This window comes from Megachile rotundata, chromosome 5, assembly GCF_050947335.1.
Source record: "Megachile rotundata isolate GNS110a chromosome 5, iyMegRotu1, whole genome shotgun sequence".
Lineage (NCBI taxonomy): Eukaryota > Metazoa > Arthropoda > Insecta > Hymenoptera > Megachilidae > Megachile > Megachile rotundata.
Genome location: NC_134987.1, coordinates 18,441,743 through 18,460,736, shown reverse-complemented (window position 1 = coordinate 18,460,736; position 18,994 = coordinate 18,441,743). Strand labels below are relative to the sequence as shown.

Below are 18,994 nucleotides of genomic sequence, written 5' to 3'. Positions count from 1 at the left end.
GATGTGAGAAATTGGGGGATGTGTAAATTTGGGATGTGAGCAATTCGGGAATTTGTGAATTTGGGATGTGAGAAATTGGGGGATGTGTAAATTTGGGATGTGAGCAATTCGGGAATTTGTGAATTTGGGATGTGAGAAATTGGGGGATGTGTAAATTTGGGATGTGAGCAATTCGGGGGTTTGTGAATTTGAGATGTGAGAAATTGGGGGATGTGAAAAATTCGAATATTTGTGAATTTAGGATGTGAGCAATTCGTACATATGTCACTTTCTATATTTAATAAATTATTAAATATAGAAATTCGAAGATTCATAAATTCAGAAGTACAGAACTTTGAACTTTCCAGCCCACAAATATCCACTAACTCAAAACTCCAAAAAATTTCAAAAACTTACAAATATCAACCCTAACCCCACGAACCATCAGACTCCACATTTGACATATATTAGAGCAAAAACCCAATTCACATTCCGAATCAAAGTGGTTACGCCTAGTTGCGTTAATGTTTCCCTAGACTCTCCTTAGAATCCCTAAGCTGTCCTTAGGCTGTTCCCCTATATTTACTCTGAGCGAAAGGAAGTATACGGTACTCGAGTACACGTCTGCGTCCCGATTGACTCAGCTCGTTCGAGGGTTAACACAATGGTTGTGGGAAGTTTTCCGAAGTACAAAAATTGCTTATGGCATCCAATATTGAGCTCTGAATAAATTAGAATCTTGTTCGGGGAGCACTAAACTGTTTGATTTTATCGAGGGAGGAAACTGGTGAGATTTATTGATTTTCAAGGGGTCTTAGTCACCCTTAGGATAAGACGTCATATCTCCGATCGTTGGAATTCGTTCAGTTCACTTTGAACGAGATATACACACACGTATAAGCCTGTGTCGTTCAGCCGTGGAATCCAACAGACAACTTTAGTTATTCGATGTATTCGACGGTAAATTCTATTTGAGACCTGTTTTATTCTTTCAAAGTTTCTGATGGACTCGAATTTAGAGATTTGGAAATTTCAGGAGTGGGAAATGTGAGAAGTGGGAGATTTGGAAATTTAGGAATTTGGCGACATGAGAGTTTGGGTATTTAGGGAGTTGGAAATTTAAGAGATTGGTCATTTAGGGATTTGGAAATTTAAGGATTCGGTATTGTGAGAATTGGGGGATTTAGAGATTTGAAAATTAAGGGATTTGGAATTGTGAGAGTTTAGGTACTCAGAGATTTGGAAATTTAGTGATTTGGGAGTTTGAGGAGTTGGTCATTTGGGGTTTGGGAATTTGAGGATTTGGAAAAGTAAAAATTTCGAAATTTAGGAATCTGGAAATATGAGAGATTGTAAATTAAGGGAGTTGGAAATTAAGAAATTGGTCATTTAGAGATTTGGGAATTTGAGGACTTAAAAATGTGAGAATTGGGGAATATGATTTGAATATTCAAGATTTTTACAGTATAAGAATTGGAAAATTGAAGGATCTGAAAATATATAGCACTTTGGTATTATGATTTAGAAATTTGTGAATTGTTTCATTTACCAAATCGAAAGTTTAAGATAAACTCAACACTACATTTGAAATTTCCTTTCATTGAACATTTTCAAAGTTTCCAAGAGCGTAGTGATTAGTAAGACAGAAAGGAGAAACGAAAATATTTTCTTAAAATGTATATGTCGCATCAATAAAGCCATATGTTCACTTAAGGGTGATTCTAGAAAAACCGTGATGGATGATAATCGCAAATATAGTTATCTTATCTATCTTACACGTCCTGTCTGGGACGTTTAGAACGCCATTGAATCAGATTTATCATTGATTGTTCCTCAACTGCAATCCACGTTTCTCAATTTTCCTGAATATTTGAAAACCTATTTCAATTTTGTTGTTTTTCACAAGAATTCATAAAATGCGTACCATGTATGCAACATTATGCAAGCGGTAGTAAATGATATTGTTGAAGAATATTGAAAACGTCCGCATATTTTTGCATATTTCGAAATAACGTATATCGCGAACTTTGTTCGAAGTTTTATATATTGCTCGATATTTCCGCCTATCTACAAACAATAGGTACACGAAAGATATACAATATCAACGTTATAATTGAATTCGGTTGTTATTTCGAGGCCAGATGCATTCGGTGTAACGTTCGATTCTGATCACGTACGGACAATTAATTTCTCGATTTAATCAGCTTAGAATGCAACGACCGAATTATATTATTGATTCGATTTAGCGACTGCGCTAATTAATGCCTACCGATAGCTTTGTCGATAGCGAGTCGGCGTAAGATCATCAGCGACGCTGATAACTTTGCAACTGAAGTAATTAATTCGTTCCGTACATCGCGGAAGCTCCTTTGATTTGTCTCATTAGAGATTCCGTAATTACGATGAATCGTGGCCACTGCACCTGTGTCTCCGCCTCCTCGATCCAAAGGTCAATCACGCCCATGCTTACAGTCCTACTAACTCTACAAACTTATTAAGAACACCATTTTTCAACTACTTCGTACTATAACTTCTACTTTGCGACACTCGACTGTTATTACTCTTACTTCGTTTCATTATTCTGACTAAGGTAAATAGCATAAAATTTACTCTGTGTGATGTTCGTAATAGCACATGCTTTTACCTTACAGATTCTATGTAACATGTTTTTCTATATTATTCAAAGTAACACAATGTGTTTTTAGAAATTTTCAAATTCTTCTATCAACCTCTTCTTTTAGTTTTATGGTAACATCGAATTTCAAAGAGACGATATTTTCACTATCTGACAGCTCATGGAAGTTTTATGTTCAAAGAGAAATTATATTTCTAGTAGCACAATGTGTTTCCAGAAATTTTCAAATCCTTCTATCAACCTCTTCTTTTAGTTTCATTGTAACATTGACTTTCAAAGAGATGATATTTTTACGGTCTGATAATGTATGGAAGTTTTATGTTCAAAGAGAAATTATATTTTTAGTAGCACAATGTGTTTCCAGAAATTTTCAAATCCTTCTATCAACCTCTTCTTTTAGTTTCATGGTAACATCGAATTTCAAAGAGATGATATTTTTACTATCTGAAAATATATGGAAGTTTTATGTTCAAAGAGAAATTATATTTTTAGTAACACAATGTGTTTCCAGAAATTTTCAGATCCTTCTATCAACCTCTTCTTTCAGTTTCATAGTAACATCGAATTTCAAAGAAATGATATTTTTTCAATGTAACAATTCATGTAAGTTTTATGTTCAAAGAGAAATTAAACCTCTGTTACCTTTAACAACAGAGCATTTTTACAGTCATACATAAACACGCTTATAAAAGAATAGCATTCAGTTTGTACAAGAAAATATTTATCCGAATAAACAAAATCTATTTCGCAGTCTTTCGGAAGAATAGGTGTTCTCCGAAACACTGGACAGTTTTGAAAAAAATTCTTCGGGAAGTTCAACAGCGAAATGTACATGAAGGAAATTCCTCCGGCAAAGGAATTCCACCTCGAATGCTTGAACCGTCGTTTTTCATCCGACTGGCGGTGAAAGAACGTCTCTCTTTCTCGCAGCATTCCATATTTTTGCTATCTGGTTTCTATTTCAATAGAAATGTTGTTCCCCGTTCTTTTGATAAAAGTGCAAAGTCGAAGGTGCGGAGAAGACGTTGGACGCATGGCATTTTGAGGCAACCTGCCGTCGAGGTTCATTACAAAAGGAGTGAACGCTGAGAAAGGACGAATTCGAGAAGAAGGAGATACGATGCGAGGAAAGAATTCGCCCGAGGAAGTTCTCTTATTAGATCCTTGTAATACGTAAGACCGTACCAGCGCTTTGTCGTTGTTTCCTTATGAAACGCCGTCTTTCCGCAGTCGCATGACGTCGTGGATTAAGGTTGGCACGCATGTGCCAGACGTACCAACGATTCTGCGGAATCGTTCCACTCCAGACGGGTACAGTCAACAACAAATCTGGTTCAATCACGATATTAGAAACTGAGGTTTTAGGATTTTTGGGATTTTGGAATTTGGGAACTGGTGGAGAATTTGGGGGTGTGCGAATTTTGGGGACGTAGGGATTTGGGGATATAGAAATTTTGGGACGTTGGGATTTGGGGGGAAGGGATTTGGGGACGTGGGGATTTGGGGGTGAAGGGATTTGGGGATGTTGGGATTTGGAGGTGATGGGAACTGGGGGGTGATGGGATTTGGGGGTGATGGGATTTGGGGATGTAGGGATTTGGGGATGTAGGGATTTGGGGATGTAGGGATTTGGGGATGTAGGGATTTGGGGATGTGGAAATTTGGGGACGTGGAAATTTGGGAACGTGGGAATTTGGAAACGTGGAAATTTGGGGACGTGGAAATTTGGGAACGTGGGAATTTGGAAACGTGGAAATTTGGGGACGTGGAAATTTGGAGACGTGGGAATTTGGAAACGTGGAAATTTGGGAACGTGGAAATTTGGGAACGTGGGAATTTGGAGACGTGGAAATTTGGGGACGTGGGAATTTGGGGGCGTGGAAATTTAGGGACGTGAAAATTTGGGGACGTGGGAATTTGGAAACGTGGAAATTTGGGAACGTGGAAATTTGGGAACGTGGGAATTTGGAGACGTGGAAATTTGGGGACGTGGGAATTTGGGGGCGTGGAAATTTAGGGACGTGAAAATTTGGGGACGTGGGAATTTGGGGACGTGGAAATTTGGAAACGTGGAAATTTGGGAATGTGGGAATTTGGAAACGTGGAAATTTGGGGACGTGGGAATTTGGGGACGTGGGAATTTGGGGACGTGGGAATTTGGGGACGTGGGAATTTGGGGACGTGGGAATTTGGGGACGTGGGAATTTGGGGACGTGGAAATTTGGGGACGTGAGAATTTAGGGACGTGGAAATTTGGAGATGTGGGAATTTGGGGACGTGGAAATTTGGGGACGTGGAAATTTGGGGACGTGGGAATTTGGGGACATAGGGATGTGGGGCTACAAAAATTTAGGGACGTAAGAATTTAGATATATAGTAATTTTTGCATATTGCAATTTGGAGATATAACAATTTGTATCTATATTAACTTGAAGATATAACAATGTATGAACCCACAGATTCAAAGATATATGACTTCGTTGTTACATAGAGAAATTCAGAAATTATTAAACCGTCCAATTCTAAAATTTTAGGTTCAACCTAAAAATTTTGAAGTTTCTGTACATTTCAAATCCACATATTTTATGATTTGAGGACCTCATACTCTAATCTACGTATCTTAAAGTGCAGACATTACGAGATCCAATAACTTATCAAATTCGAAAATTGTCATGATTACATGTATGATCGAATCGAAAGTTGCAGCCGAGTGTACCACATTGCACGTCTAACACAGACGAAAAACGCTATAAAACGATCGGAACTGAAAGGTTAATGAGCCGATATCGAAGGAAGATAAAGTGCTCGGACTGGTTAGATAAGCCATCGATTTTCAAAAGAACCAGTTTAGAATAGCTGCAGGGAATTCTAGAAAAGTTAAAAATTAGTTGTCGCGAATATGGAATTTTCTAAAAATATACGGAAACTTTGTCTATAAACTTGAGCGGAACCGCGGTCGGTTCCCGTTATATTGCCAGCTTTGTACAGACTTTCACACACGACGCTTCTTCGTTGTAGAGTATGAAAATTCATAGAGCGTTGCAATATCAAGCATTTAACTTTTACGCGTCTCGTGTTATTTTTGTGGGAAAATGTTTTCTTTGCCGTGTTATTTATATTACATTCTTTACAGTAGTTCCATGGTTAAATTCTCGTTAGAAATGATATACGTAAATAAAGTTTTTTATTTGTTATTCCTTCGTTCATTGTGTTAGTTAAATACTTTTTCACGTGACAAAGCGGGACATAAATTCCATCATTTATGCCTGAATCGTTGATTGTATGACCCGATATCGATATATCTACATGGAAAATATTTTTTCCAACGTTCGCTGTTTCGTGTTATATGAGAAACACCCTTCGCGATAAAAGATTTAAGGGAAACATATAGAACGTATTTATATATCTACAATTACGCGATAAGATCGATAAGATAACGTAACACGCATGTTCCACGCTCGCTAATGGCTGACAAAAATGAAAGGGAATTAACTGCTCCCTCAACGGTAACGATCCTCCATTTCCTCTTTCCATATTACTCAAAATAGATTAACTGAACAATTTAAGAAGACCTTCCCTTTATTTATGATAATTACACCCGTCGTTCGATACCGTCATTCCGGTCGGAAGAAGAATCGCGTATTCTCCTCGAAGGCTTCAAATGATTTTAATAGAACCAACAGTGCCGTGAATTTCAAATTTTTGTCCTCGAATAAAGACCGAATTCCGGAGACACGGTGTCTCCCATTCCCCACACGGAAAATCCTTATCCTTGGGCTATTCTTCAGACGGTAGATCCTCGATGAAGACGCTTCAACGTTTTATACACGGGGATGATACCGACCCGTTTACCAAGGAGACGCTAGCCGAGGATTCATGATATCTTCATAAACTACCAGTGTATAATGCGTGGACGCTATAATGCCTTCTGGTATAACGTGTCGGTGATATAATATGCGCTGATATTGCTAGTCAGGATATGACGCATCGTGATATAGCGTGTAGCGGCATAACGCTTGGCTATTAAACGTGGTGGAATAATTTGTGGTACTACAGTGGCAACGGAACGCGTGTTAATTGAATGGGTAGTAGTCGGACGCGTGGTAGTCGGACATGTGGTAATTGGTTGCATAGAGTTCGAACATGTCGTAATTGAATGTGCATTAGTGCAACGCGTGGTAATCGAACGTGTAGTAGTCGAACACCTGATAATTGACTGCGCGGTATCTGAACGCCCGCTAATTGAACGCATGGTATTTGTCTGCGTGGTAGTCGAATGCATTGAAATTGAATGCGTGGTATCTGAATGCGTATTGAGACGAACGCGTGGTAATTGAACATGTAGTACTCGAAAGCTCGCTAATTGAATGCGTGGTATTTGACTGCGTGGTAGTCGAATGCATTGAAATTGAATGCGTCGTATCTGAATGCGTATTAGGTCGAACGCGTGGTACTTGAACGTGCAGTACTCGAACGCTCGCTAATTGAACGCGTGGTATTTGAACGAGTGGTAGTTGACTGCGTGGTAGTCGAATGCATTGAAATTGAATGCGTATTAAGTCGAACGCGTGGTAATTGAAGGCGCAGTACTCGAACGCCCGCTAATTGAACGCGTGGTATTTGAACAAGTAGTAGTTGACTGCATGGTAGTCAAATACGTTGAAATTGATTGCGTGGTATTTGAACACGTGGTAGTCCAATATGTGGTAATCGATCGCGTGGTAATTGAACGTACAATAATTAATCTCCCCGTAATTGAACGCGTGGTAATTGGACGCGCGATAATTGAACGCGCGATAGTTAATCGCAGTAATTGAATGTGTGGCAATGCGCAATAATACAATCCGTGATACATGTGGTAATACAACGTATATCGATATCTGCAATATCAGATTTGCACGTGACGTAAATGCATCGTTTAATATGACCAACTTAACGTGTATCGGTTCCTTGATTCATCTTTACAGTTTCGGTGGCATTGAAAGGGGAATGAAAAAAAAAAAGTTATGGAGTGGAAAGTATCCCATTAACGTGTGCACGCTAGCCCACGTTGCCGAGGAACAGATACAATGGAAAACCTGAGTGCAACACAATGTCGACGAGAACGTCGACAAGAACTTCTCGACTGGTATTCATAGCTAGACGTCTATTGTCTCGAGTTGTTCGAAGGTAAAAGACACCACGCGTAACTTCGTACACGGAGATACCACAACCCTGTAGCGTTTTCTATGGAATTTGTCGTTTCCCTTACAACGTCGTAGCACCCTTAGGACGTGCCGCCCCCTCTTGCTGGTCTTTGTGGTTTATGACGTTTCGGCGATGCTTTTGCAACTTTCTCGCCCCGCTACGTGGGTAAGCTTCTTTGGAGGGTGTGAACGTTTTCATATTTTCCCTGCTCGAAGCAACTTCAAAAATCGAGACTGCACGTATTCCCCGCTTTTATATTGCTTCTTTCGTCAGCCTGCTCGCGAACGTATTGAATATACCCTGAACAGTTACGTATACGTATATGAGGGAGATGCTCTCAATTGTTCGTTTTTTCGCAATATTCAAACTGAACTTATTGTGTTTCGAGAGTGACATCTTGTTATGGCACCAAGTGCTTTTTGCACTGTATTTTTTCCACTTTAACGCTAGAACTACCACAAAGGTTACGACTTGCTTCAGGTCTCGTATTTCAAATTGCTCGAACGTTTTTATAACATAAAAAAATTTGACTCGAGGAGTATGAACGATATCAAAGAACATAGTAAAGTCATATATAAAATATGATCATTTCGTGTGGAACAGCCACAAGATATCCGATGACCTGTACGGGGGTGTAGATTCTATCGCAAGTGTTACTTTACGCTATAAGGCGATGTTAATCACCAGCGTTTGATCAATGGATTCGTGAATGTGTTGCTTGGTCAACATCCTCGTAAATCGTGAGCCTAAAAGTTAGCCAATCTAGCATAAGTAAACAAATCCATGAACTTTGCTTTGCACACACGGAGTGCACACAGAGATGAAACGTGTAAACAAAAATTTAATCAATCTTTGCGAGCCAACTTCTGGCAATCAATCTTCAATGTACCTCTTAATTGTGCTTCTATTTTATTGCTTGTGACTATTTTGGATTGTTACTTCCACCATATACGATTACCTCTTCAAGGTTACACATATGTGTACATGCGTGTTCTTTTTATTTCAACAATAAATGGTTACTTATGTGCACATTCTATTTTTCTTTGCACAGGATTAATTCTTTTGGAAATACTTTTTAGAAGAATTGTCAATAAAATGAAGCAACCGTTCAGAAAATGGAGCCTGAAGAGGTTAAATAAATTTTGATACACTTGCTTGAACATCGATCACTGTAACATGTTACACTTCCGTTCGATTTAATGATTTTAGACTTGATGTAGTACCAACGGTATTTTTTTCGCGGTTTTCTCGTTGCATATTGGGTTTCAATCGCATCTGGCTGCACGCCAACCAGTGTAGATATCAAATGGTATCGTGTACAGGAGCGAAGGCACTTTTAAGTGGTCTAGAGTAATTAATTTCTAAAAAGAAGGATAATTAAGTGATATGCACCTGTTGGTAGTAGCCAGCGTCCGCTAATCGAGAGCTTCAAATGCATATTTTCGATAACGTTCAACGCGTGTGTTTATTTTAAATTATAATACGATACTCTGCAATCGGGTTATCGATATTGTTTCACGAAAATTTCAACGATATACGCTCTTTCGTACGTCAATGCAATATTGGCCTCAGGAAAATTTCTGTGCTTTTAATTTTAATTTTCAGAAAAATAAATTCTTCAAATTTAATTAATTTGAGAAACGAAAGTCTGAATCCTTATCAAACTATTAGCATTATTCAACAATTATTTAGAACGACTTTAATTTTAAACGGCAAGATATCTAAATTTATGCTATCAGAGCAGCGGAATGCATGCGAACTTTATATTGCAAAAAAGGTTATCGTCTTTGGCGATAAGTCTTTGTGTGTCAAATAGGAAACGAAAGAGTCTCAGACTATTTTTGAATTTGGGTTAAGTCGAGGTTGTCTTATTTTTACGTTTTTCTACTAAATAAAATTCAGCCAACATCGATTATTGATAAAACAAGAATCTATATTTTTGTACAGGGCTTAAATTTAGAACAATGATATAACACGAAACGGAAAGTGTAACGAGCGTGCTGCTTTCTCCAACATTGTTAATGTATGCACCTAGATCTTTATTGAACGATCTACACGCGCGATTAACATAACGTGCTAAAAAATTTAATGCAAGGAAGAAATCAATGCGACCTGAATGGAACTACTCTGTGTGTGTGCTACGTGAGTTCAGGAATTGCAACCTTAGTATTTGAATCACGCGTTCTATCGTATACAAGCAAATATCGTGTTTAACCTCTTCAGGGACGACTTTTTTAAGGTTCGACAAAGAAACGGTCTAAGTATTTCGCTTATTTGATTAATGATAAAATAACACATCTCACTGGATCAATAACGATTACACAAAAAAGCTTCCAGAATAATAGTAAACAAGAAAAAGGAATGTCCACGTACGTGGTCATTTGTTATTGAACTTAAAAGAGATTAAACGTGCACGTGTGTCGGTATCCTTGAAGAGGTTAATTCATCAAACGTAGGCTCTTTTTTAGCATTTAGTCCAATAATTAACGAGCGAAGTTAGCTCCTATCGAATTCCGAAAGAATTCCATTGCGGGATTGACGATGCGTTAAGGGTTGTTTTTCGCATGACAGAATAAATACTCCGGATTATCACCTAACAACGGTTCAGATTACGTGTTCGTCGTCCGCAGAAATGGAGGGTAATTGCGTGTGTGTTATACGACAAGTTTGCTGAAGCCATTGTTGTGTATCGCAGTTAACCTTAGGCCAGTTACACGTTCGCTTAGATTCCAGCATATTGTCTGGTATTTATTAGCACAGGTCATTGCTTTAAATCTCTGCCGGTTCGTTAGAAAGCTGTCCTCGTTCAATTTAGAAGCACGCATACTCGTGCAGGTGCAAATAAGCACCGACTCACGACACGTTAGCTTCATTGGCTCGAGCGAGCAGGGTGCATGTACGGGTCGCTTGCTGACCTTTTCGCTGGAACTCTATTTAAAAAGTACGGTTACGATCGGAGTTCCCTGGATCGGTGCACTCTCGAATCGTTGTTTACGTTTAAACGCGAAACTTTTGTAATTTTGATGCATCGACATCGGATGCGTCAGGTACTCGTTAATTAATAAGTTTCGAAACTCTCGGTGCTCGCTGGTTCAGATAAATTACCCGTGCACGTTTGCACACGTAAAACATATTACGGACCGTGTTCTTCCTCCAAGTATTTATTAACAACTCCAGATCATTAACACTCGTTTAACATTCGGAGCCTTTTCGGTGTGGCAATCGATGCTCACAATGGCACCGCTGAAAAATATTAAGTTTCTAGTACACGTGGTTCTTTGCCTAGAATTATGAACCGTTTCAATCGATAGCATAACTCACACGTAGAATAATGCTTTAGCTGTTTGACCTAGAGGTATCTTTGAATCTTATTAAGTGTAATCGGGTCGGCGGTATTTCTTTGGTTTGATGAAACGCATCGAAGCGGCGTTGCTAATTAATCTTGTAATTCTATGATAACTTAGGATCGATTCAAAAACACTTCAACTATTATTACGAGGAATGTACAGGAATGTAGAAATGTAGAGATTTAAGACTATAGGCATTTGCATATGTAGGTTTATAAAAACATATGAGTATGAGGATTTAGGGATATTGAAATCTGGGAACCTAGAAATATAGACACGTAGGGATATGTGGACATACATACACACGTAAGGATCTAAGGGTCTATGTATTTAGGGATCCACGAATTTAACTTATGGATCTAGGAGTCTGCAAGGACTTAGTGATCTACGGTTTGTTTCACAGAAATAAATTTATAAAATAAAGCGATGTTTACATCAAGCATAGACAGTTATCGAACCTTGTCACATATAAGCACTTATACGAAAGAACATTGTTGTTCGAAAGCCTACTCCTCAACGTAAATTCAGAAGTTATTACAAGCATTTATTGCTCATTATGTAGTTTCGGTTGTGCAGTTTCTCGGCGCTTATAGTACGTTTTCAACAGGTAGAAAAGTCCAAGAATTTGTTATAAGTTGGCGACAGGTGTATAGAATCCGAGGTTAGCGTTCTAACAACACGCAAAGTAAACCACGCATATAATCAATTTCCTAATGTCATACTCTTTCGTGAGTCAATAAAATATCTTAATTTTGCGTATCTGCATAATGTAAAACAACGTCAAATGGTGTCTGGAAATGCATGGATTCATTTGCGATTCATGGAATTGATTTGATTGGAAAAAAGCTTTTTAAACTACGTGGGATCGTTTGATCTTTCATAATCTTCGAGATAAAAATACCTCTCCGCTTCCTAGTGTAAAAGCATCTTTCAGGGAAATTAACTTAGCGGGCTGAAAGCAGACTCTCCGCTCCTTAAGACGACGTTGTAGATTGTATGATTTCTCTTTATGAAGTTATAACAACTTAAATATTAACAATCTTTTGCTAATGCCTTTTATAAATTATCCGAGTGCGTCTTCAAAAGTTTATTTATTGCATATTATACATTCGTATATGAAGTGGGTATTTGCATTGAAAAAGTTCATTCATCAGAATGGCGATTCAGAAAATGAATCGACTTTAACGTGAATCGTTACGTAACAGTAACCACAGCATCTCGTTATACGTTGACAACGTTTTTAATTTTTTCAATACGGGAACAGTTGGTCAAGTGCGTTTTATATGTCGTTACCGATGCTTTCTCTCCGGAAGAAATTGAATTCCCGTCTCTTGTTCGAATAGTTTGATCGAGGCACGTGTGTGTCTGTGCGTGTGTGGTTCTATCTGTCTACGCGTTCGGCAAATGCATATATGGAAGCCGTTTCAAGGCGGGCTCATTGTCGTTGAAGTGTCACACGTGAATTGCGGCGAATTGATTTATTCAGATAGCGAATGTTGAATGGAAAATCGTGGAACGTCGAAATCGAATTCACCAGAGCCGGCTTCAATTTCCGTGTATGTGTCTTCGATTTCGAGATGCATTTAAAAGCGAATGCCTATTTTTATGCTCGCGAATGGCTCCGCTACGGTCGAACGGATTTCCATGAATTCGAAAATCGCCCGAGTTTTTTATCGAAGCGCCCATCTACCGTTCGCCCTTTGCATTTACAGACGCCGACGAAAATAAACAAGATTCGTGCTCGGGTTCTCTTGTAATTAACATTTTGCGCCGTTTATCATGAAAGAGGGCAAATCGACTTTCATCGCGGTGGAAAAATTCAGATCGTAAATTTCATGCTTGGTTGAAATCAACACGATACTAAATTAAATCTTGAAAACTGCTTCGAATGGCTCACTTAGCTCCTGCGAATTATGCAGATTTCTGTATTGCAGAATTCCCGGTATTAAATATTTAGAAACGGATTATTAATATTTTATTAATTATTATTACTGTACTCGTCTGTTAAAAATTCGGCGAGACAAGAATTCCGAGATAAATGACAAGGATAATAAAAATAAATATTTCAAAATATTGTGTGGATAATCAGCTTTCATTTTTTAAATAATTCATCCGTGTAATTAATACACTGACACACACAGTAACGTAGACATTTTCGTATAAACTCGTTAATGCGCTTCATCGTCCGTATTATTTGTCCGTTCTATTTTTGTTCGATCAATGAATTCGGTCCCGAGAGAAATGAAATTAACCATCAAGCCGGACACGTTAGGACAAATAAGTGGAATAACACAATTTCGCTTTTAATTATTCCGAAAGTTCGAGCTGCGTACGTACACTTTCAATCGAACCGACGAGGTTTAATTTCGTTTATGGACGAGCTCGCGCGTGTACCTAGCCGGATTTGTTGATTCAGTGAAATTAAGTGGTTCGCGAACTGTTAATATTAACTCTTAACCGGTGTCCTGTAAATAAATTCAGGAACGCAATCACAGAACTTTCGATTGACGCGCTTTGTTTTTGTTACAGTGAAGAAGGCGAGGTTCGTCTGCGAGGAAGGTTTGTATCCTGCTAAAACACCGGCACCAGACAGTCCGCTTCGGAACAGTGACGAACACCTGAGCTGTTAGTTTATCCCCTTTGGAATTTACTAACTTTCGAATTACAAAACTTGGGAGCTTTTAAATTAGCAGGTTTTGAGATTTATTTTTGGGTTACTTTATTGGTAAATTTTTTTATTTTTGTAGTTCAAAATTTTTTAATTTTTTAATTCATTAAGTTCTGAATTTTTTAATTTTCAAGTTTCAATATTTATGGATTTCTACATTTCTAGTTTTCCAATTTTCCAAATTCCTAAATTTCCACATTTCTAAATTTTCGAAGTCCTATATTTGCAAATTTCTGCATTGCCAAATTTTTAGATTTGCAAGTTCGTAAATTTTCAAAGTCTCATTCTTCCAAATTCTTCAATTTTTAAATTCCTATCTTACCACATTTCTGAATTTTCTATTTCAACATTTCTACAATCCCATATTTGCAAATTTCTACATCTTCAAATTGGTAAATGTGCAACTTCCTATATTTCCAAGCTCCTAACCTTGAAATTCTGAAATACCCAAATATTCAAATCAATTTCCCATCTCGAAGATCAGAAATTTTCACGGTCATCTCATCTGAATTTTGCTGTCAGCGGCATAAACAGAGCGAAAAACAACCATAAGTTCAGTTGTTCGCCACTGAGTCTCCGAAGCGTAGAAGATGGCGCCGAGACTCGAAAACCATGAACGATCGGTCGTCGTGGTTCGATTGTTTCGAAAATTGGAATCGACGCGATACTTTCGTAAAACGGAGCTCACGCTCCAGTTCTGAGGTTCGCGTAAAATTTGTTGCACTCCGACTGGAACGGTTCCAAGTTAAAGGTTATGTGACTTCTCAACCGGAATATCACGATATTCTGTTCATGCAGAAATAATTTTTCCGCACGGCATCGGCGGTGATCCTCGCGACAACGTGACGTTACGAAACTCCTTCCTTTCCCATAGTTTTCAACGATGTTTTCCAACCATTTTGTCTTTTAACGCGCAAAATAAAACGTACTTCGTAACGGGACTCGTCTCCCGTTATTTTGCTCCGAGAAAGTTTCGACGCTCTTCGAATCATTAGAGCCGACGTGTCGAGTTAAAGAGTTCGTTACGATTCATTGATGGTTCTCGAGGTAGTTCGAGAAAATCTGTTGACAGAAGGGGAAATTATGTTGTACGTTAATCCTCGAATTTAATCTTTTATAAAATTGTAATATTGGGTTCGGCTAAAAATTTCTTCGTTTCTTAAAAGAATATTCATATCGGTCTCCGCATTTTTTGATCCATCAAATGAAAAATTATACTCGACACTGTTATTTCGAAAATATTCTGAAGTACAAGCTTCAAAAGTATTTGTTGAATGTGTCAACGTGCAGGATGAAAAATGAAAAAGAAGTGACAGACAAGAATAAATGTAAACGAAAACATATGTGTTCAAAGTTGAATAAATGTGAGAACACAATTTGAACCTGACGCTATGAAAAATATATTTTTAATTGCTTAATAATATAACGTTTTGAGACTAGACGTGATCTCAGACTTTTCGAACAATGTTTGCGTTTTAACGTTTCATGTCAGAATAATTTTCTGTTATGTTTTTCTATGGTGTACCTGCCTTGTGACGCGCTTCGCGGTAGAATGCCGTGACAGATAAAAGCCTTGAGACTTTCAGTAAATTTGCATTCATATCGTGCGTCTTTTTGTATCCTATAAATGCTGGCACGTGCGCTGTCACGCTAGCTATATCTGCGAGAATCATTATTTTCCGTAAACGTCAGCTTGAAAGTAGGATTCACAGTTTATATTTTCTCATTGAGTATGCTTTACGGGTTCCGATGGATTCAAACTTTCATCAATCGCAATTTCGGACCTTCCATTTTTATATTTCTTCGATAATTATTTCCCGTAAATAAATTTTTCTGATAATAACTCGATATTTTCGCAGAGAATATCTCGACGTGTTTTATTTTAGTTTATTTGACACTTGAAAGCAGAGTGGTTGTGTATTCATAGAATAAATTTACGAACTGTCGCAGATGTTCTGTCAATTAATCAATCATAGGGAAATGGGAGTCACGTTGCGCTGAATAAATGACGAGGCTAAAGAAAACCTCGTTCGCCGAAAGCGCCATTTTCGAAATATAGTTACAATCGCGCGAAACAATCCGAATCCGTGTCTGTATAATCGACTTAAACCGCACAGCTCGTTATAATTGCCTTAAATAACTCGCTCAACGGTGATTGCATTAAACGTAATTAAACAATCATCGATAATGGAAATTGTTTCGCTTTACGAAGCAATTGGAATATTTTCTGACCGCGGACGGAATCGAGCTGTTAATAACTTCGCGTTTAAACGGTACAGTAGACGATCGTTATATTGCCTTCGCTGCTCTTTCGCTGTAGAGACGACAAATTTTTACTGCGTTTTGAATTCTTAATGGATCGAAAATATAATGCTTTTCAAGTATAATGCGTGGTAGATACAACGCACTGTAAATTCAACGCGTCGTAAACACAGCGCGTTGCAAATTCAGTGCATTCCAAGTGCAACGCTTTGTAAATTCAACGCATTCCAAATCCAACGCGTTACAAATTCGACGCATTCCAAGTTTAACGCACTGTAAATCCAATGTGTTACGAATTCGATGCATTCAAAGTTCAACGCACTGTAAATCCAACGCGTCGCAAGTACAACGCGTTGCAAATCCAACGCATTCCAAGTGCAACGCGTTGCAAATTCAACGCATTCCAACTCCAACGCGTTACGAATTCAACGCGTTCCAACTCCAATGCGTTACGAATTCAACGCATTCCAAGTGCAACGCACTGTAAATCTAACGCGTCGCAAGTACAGCGCGTTGCAAGTTCAACGCATTCCAAGTGCAACGTGTTGCAAATTCAACGCATACCAACTCCAACGCGTTACGAATTCAACGCATTCCAACTACAACGCGTTACGAATTCAACGCATTCCAAGTACAACGCACTGTAAATCCAACGCATCGCAAGTACAGCGCGTTGCAAATTCAACGCATTCCAAGTGCAATGCACTGTAAATCTAACACGTCGTAAGTACAGTGCGTTGCAAATTCAACGCCTTCCAACTCCAACGCGTTGCAAATTCAACGCAATCCAAGTACAACGCGTTGGAAATATCGTACGTTCCAAAATCAATACATCGTAGCTTTACGCGTTGTAAATACAATGCATTTCCGACACAGCGCACCGCAAGTACGCGTCGCAAATACAACGCGTTATAAATGCATCGGAGGTACAAGTCACAAATAGAGAGCATCGAAAATACAGCGAGTTACAGATATAACGTGATCATAAAATACACAGCAATAAAACGTGTGTTCATCCAACGTACATTTGCTTATTGTAATTTTCATAAATTTCCACCTCATTCGAAAATGGAACCTCGAGACTTACACGAAAGTCCATATAAAATTGGTAGTCCGACAACAGTCTATATTTGCACGATCAAAAATACCTTCGTTCGATTTTCACGTCTGTTCTATCAATTTTTCCGCTTCATCAACGACTACCGTTCTCGTTTCAATGCATTTCCAAGTAATTTCGAATCGAAACAGTTTCCACTTGTCGCCATTCTTCTCTATTCGTGCGCTTTCGACGGCCATTTCGAATTCGACTTCTAATCTCATTGTGGCTTTTAATCAACCCTGTCCGAGCGACTCTCCCGTTGGACAATAAATTCGAGGATCCATCGAATCGCGGCACCGGTTTCTGTTTGTCGAAACAATTCCGTCGCGCGCAAAATGAAGCTGCGACTCGTACGCTTCGTATTTGAAACGCGCGCACAGGGTATCGTTGTCCGCTTGCAGTCTCTTCATTTTTCTTCTTTTTTGCTCATGAGTTATTGAGAGCTTGCAGCCGGAGCGTACAAGCGTGCTCGGGCACAACGTGGACCGAGGGCTTATTGAGCTTTACGGTTCAGCTGCACTGCTTTCCAGACACATGGATGGGACGAAAGGCTGTCCGTATCCTTCGTAAATTGAGAAACGGTCCAAGTTTCTCGAGAACGTTGCGATTCTGTGTACACTGCAGAGCATGGTAGGCTTCTTTCACGAAAATCACGCGCCGGAAAACGAACACATTTATTACTTCTTCAGAAGTTTGCAAACTTTATACAGACTCAGAAATTTGGAGATTTAGAATTTTTTTGGGGTGGAGTTTTGGGGAATTTTGGGCGTTTGAGAAGGTGGAGCTGTGGGGGTCTAGGGATGGAAGGATTTGGGGTGGTAGGAATTTGGGGATGGAGGAGTTTGGGGGTGTGGGGAATTTGGGGACGTAGAAATTTGGGGATGTAGAGATTTGAGGGTGAAGGGATTTGGGGACATAGAAATTTTGGGACGTTGGGATTTGGGGGTGAAGGGATTTGGGGACGTTGGGATTTGGGGATGAAGGGATTTAGGAACATAGAAATTTCAGAACATTGGGATTTGGGGGTGAAGGGATTTGGGGACGTACGAATTTGAGATTGAAGGGACTTGGGGACGTTGGGATTTGGGGGTGAAGGGATTTGGGGACATAGAAATTTTGGGACGTTGGGATTTGGGAGTGAAGGGATTTGGGGACATAGAAATTTTGGGACGCTGGGATTTGGGGGTGAAGGGATTTGGGGACGCAGGAATTTGGGGTTGAAGGACTTGGGGACGTTGGGATTTGGGGGTGAAGGGATTTGGGGACATAGAAATTTCGGAACGTTGGGATTTGGGGGTGAAGGGATTTGGGGACGTACGAATTTGGGGTTGAAGGACTTGGGGACGTTGGTATTTGGGGGTGAAGGGATTTGGGGATGAAGGGATTTGAGGTCGTAGAAATTTGGGAACGTAGGGATTGGAGGACATGGTGGTTTGGGGATGTGGAGATTGGGGGTCGTAGAAATTTAGAGACGTAGAGGTTTGAGGACTTGTAGGAATTCGAGGACACAGAAATTTGGGGGTATAGGAATTTAAGGACGTAGAAATTTGGGGGTCTAAAAATTTGAGGCTATCAGCATATAGAATTTGGCCATATTAAACTATAAAGATTAGAATATTATTAATATTAATATTAGAATATTAATTTAAAAATCACTCCATGTCTATACATATTTGTCAAAAAGAAAAGCTACTGAAATGTCGAGGTTCCACACTCGTTCTGAACGGAGCGTACGTTTCACCGGAGTGTACGAGTCCTGATCTGTTATCGATTCAACGTCCGCTTATAAATGTTTTCCGTCGGTATGGCTTGTTAGA

The 18,994-nt window shown here is 39.1% G+C and overlaps 1 protein-coding gene across 7 annotated transcripts in view; it reads left to right on the top strand.

The window, feature by feature from the left end:
- unc-13 overlaps positions 1–18,994 on the top strand; it is a 300,331-nt gene that overhangs the window by 13,708 nt on the left and 267,629 nt on the right. For all 7 annotated transcript variants that reach the window (XM_076531755.1, XM_076531753.1, XM_076531752.1 and 4 more), the window contains exon 2: positions 13,678–13,707. In XM_076531755.1, coding sequence (XP_076387870.1) covers positions 13,678–13,707 — 30 coding nt within the window. The remainder of the gene's footprint in view (positions 1–13,677; positions 13,708–18,994) is intronic.